Source organism: Puma concolor, chromosome D4, assembly GCF_028749965.1.
Source record: "Puma concolor isolate L17-30 chromosome D4, mPumCon1.1.hap2, whole genome shotgun sequence".
NCBI classification, from domain to species: Eukaryota; Metazoa; Chordata; class Mammalia; order Carnivora; family Felidae; genus Puma; species Puma concolor.
The window spans coordinates 46210072-46213140 of record NC_141679.1 but is presented as its reverse complement, the minus strand read 5'-3'; the positions used below and the strand labels follow the sequence as shown (position 1 = coordinate 46213140).

The following is a 3069-nucleotide window of genomic DNA, read 5'->3' as shown; positions in this document are numbered from 1 at the left end:
TAAGAAGGACAAAGATAGTGACTAAGTCTGGAGATCTGGCTTGTGTTCTAAGTGCAAATCTGCAGGAGATTTTTCTCAAGAGCAAAAAAGTCTCCTATCTGGAAAGAACTGACTCTAATAGTATAATAGGTCAATTTCTGTAGTTTTTATATATTTTTGAAAAAAAAACATACTTTTCTTAGAGAGTTGGTAGCTTCACAGCAAAATTGACTACAAGATAAGGAGATTTTTCACATGCTCTCTAGTTCTGTATTTCCATAATCTCCCCTATCATCAACATTCCCTCACCAGATGGAACAGTGGTTACAATTGCTTCCAACCTTGGGGCACCTGGGTGGCTCAGTCAGTTGAGTGTCTGACTTTGGCTCAGGTCACGATCTTGTGGTCTGATCTGTGAGTCTGAGCCCCACATCGGGCTCTCTGCTGACAGCTCAGAGCCTGGAGCCTGCTTCAGATTCTGTCTCCCTCTCTCTCTGCCCCTCCCCCACTCATACTCTGTTTCTCTCTTTCTCTCTCTCTCTCTCTCAAAAATAAACATTTAAAAAATTTAAAAAAAAATAATTGCTTCCAACCGTGTAACTGTTAGCTCTTAAGGTTGTGAACATGTCTTAAATATTTCAATGATCTGTGGCACTCCAAAGCTCAACCTTGGAGCAGTCCAACAAAACCTTATTCCTTAGTATTTATTCTCTCATTGTTTTTCATGAGTATCACACAAGAAGCATTGACGTTGATATCGTGGAAGTGTCATGTGATACTTCATGTGATATTGTGTCAGTGTGTCAAACGTCGGGATAACGGGGCTCTGTGATTGGAGGAGTCTATCTCCATTGATTTCTGGGTCTCAAGGTCATCTTGGGAGAGGTGGCCTTTGCTTACCTGTGAGCTGTCATTGGCTGTCTTGTGGACGCTGCTTGTATCTGAGCCTCAATATTATACAGGCTCTGGGAATTAAATAGAAGTAGATCATATTTTATGATTTAATTCTACAAAACCTACCAAAACTTCAATAATTATATCTAGTACTAAACAGAAAAAAAATATTTTGACAGTGCCTTCAAGAGTATCTGGAGGCAGGTGCAGTTAAAACTTATATTCTCATCAACACAGCATTAAAATCCAGGACACTAAAAACAAATGTCAAGTAAATAAGAGATTTTTACAATTGCTGTTAGCAATTTGGAATTATTTTAAATATTTGAATACATTGAAATCATTAATATCTCTTTTTAGAAATTGATAATTTGCATTATTGGTTTAAATTTTATAATTAATATAAGTAAATACATTATAAGTTACTCATCACATTTAGTTATACATTTAAGCATCATTGGATTTAAAATTTAGCCTGTAGCTTAAAATTTTTAGTCATTATTATCCCTGTACTTATAAAGAATAAAAAGAGTAACTTTACATTCTCTTTTGTATGTACAAAACTCTGATATAAATAGAGTATAAATTATATATATTATATATATAATATATATATAATATATTATATATATATGGTATCTGCGCTATTAATATCTTGGATGGTTCAATAAAAAAACAAAAAGACTCTGGACACATGGACCAATAATATGAAAATAACATATATGGTTGGAAACAGTGCTCTAAACCCATGTAGAAAGTACATAAAGGAAATCAAAAACAGAAGTGGAAAGTAAGGGCAACCTTCAGAAACTGAAAACTACTATGTTCCCTACTTAAGCCACACGCACAAGGGAAGATGTTCAGAGAACCTAGAGCCACAGGTCACAGAGTCGCCCACCCCAGCCAGGCCAACAGCATCTGCAAGATCCCCAATGGCGCTGCCCTCTTCCTTCTTGGTGGCCCTGGTGGCGCTGGGCTGCCACTCCGTCTGCTCTCTGGGCTGTGACCTGCCTCAGACCCACGGCCTGCTGAACAGGAGGGCCTTGACGCTCCTGGGACAAATGAGGAGACTGCCTGCCAGCTCCTGCCAGAAGGACAGAAATGACTTCGCCTTCCCCCAGGACGTGTTTGGTGGAGACCGGTCCCACAAGGCCCAAGCCCTCTCTGTGGTCCACGTGACGAACCAGAAGATCTTCCACTTCTTCTGCACAGAGGCGTCCTGGTCTGCTGCTTGGAACACCACCCTCCTGGAGGAATTCTGCACGGGACTTGATCGGCAGCTGACCCGCCTGGAAGCCTGTGTCGTGCAGGAGGTGGGGGAGGGAGAGGCTCCCCTCACGAACGAGGACGTTCATCCCGAGGACTCCATCCTGAGGAACTACTTCCAAAGACTCTCCCTCTATCTGCAAGAGAAGAAATACAGCCCTTGTGCCTGGGAGATCGTCAGAGCAGAAATCATGAGATCCTTGTATTATTCATCAACAGCCTTGCAGAAAAGATTAAGGAGCGAGAAATGAGACCTATTCAACATGGAAATGATTCTCACTGACTAATAATACACACTTTCCACGTGTTCTGCCATGTCAAAGACTCTGATTTCTGCTGTAATGGCGACAAGAATGTAGTCAATTTGTCAAATGTTTTCAAGGAGTATTAAGTAACATCATGCCTACTCTACAATCACTAGTTGCTTACAGATGACCATGCTGATGTCTATTTATCTATTTAAATATTTATTTACTTAACTATGTATAATGTATAAGTTATTTCAAGTAATACTATGTGTACCTTTATGTTGCAGTAATATAATAAAATGAATTCTTAATATTTTGTAAGCATATCTTTTTTAATTTCACTTTTACTGCAGGAAGTGTTTGTAAAAAGTACCACCAAGCCTAATGGTGCGACTTGATTGAAAAATGGACAACAAAATTCATTTACCCATCAGATTCTATTAAAATCAGAGGTAACAACTGACTTCCTCTAAGGCAAGTTGTTCGTCGCCCTTAGGACATGGGACACAGTAAATACAGTTCCTGCTGTCTTTATCTTCGATTTTCATAGGGACAGAAATCCAAAAACAATAATCATGCTTAATATTACATTGAAGAAGGGAAAGAAGTGAATTCATTCAACTGATGCTACAGTGAGGAATGTCAGGAATAAAAGTGAAAGCTGTCGGTCTCCTCTACAGTT

The 3069-nt window shown here is 39.3% G+C and overlaps 1 protein-coding gene across 1 annotated transcript; it reads left to right on the top strand.

The window, feature by feature from the left end:
• Window positions 1-1790: 1790 nt before the first annotated feature.
• On the top strand, window positions 1791-2509 carry LOC147574840 (interferon alpha-like). Its single transcript, XM_086684685.1, has one exon. It carries the CDS (start codon window positions 1806-1808, stop codon window positions 2388-2390), a length of 585 nt encoding a protein of 194 aa, XP_086540811.1. The 5' UTR covers window positions 1791-1805; the 3' UTR covers window positions 2391-2509.
• Window positions 2510-3069: the final 560 nt, after the last annotated feature.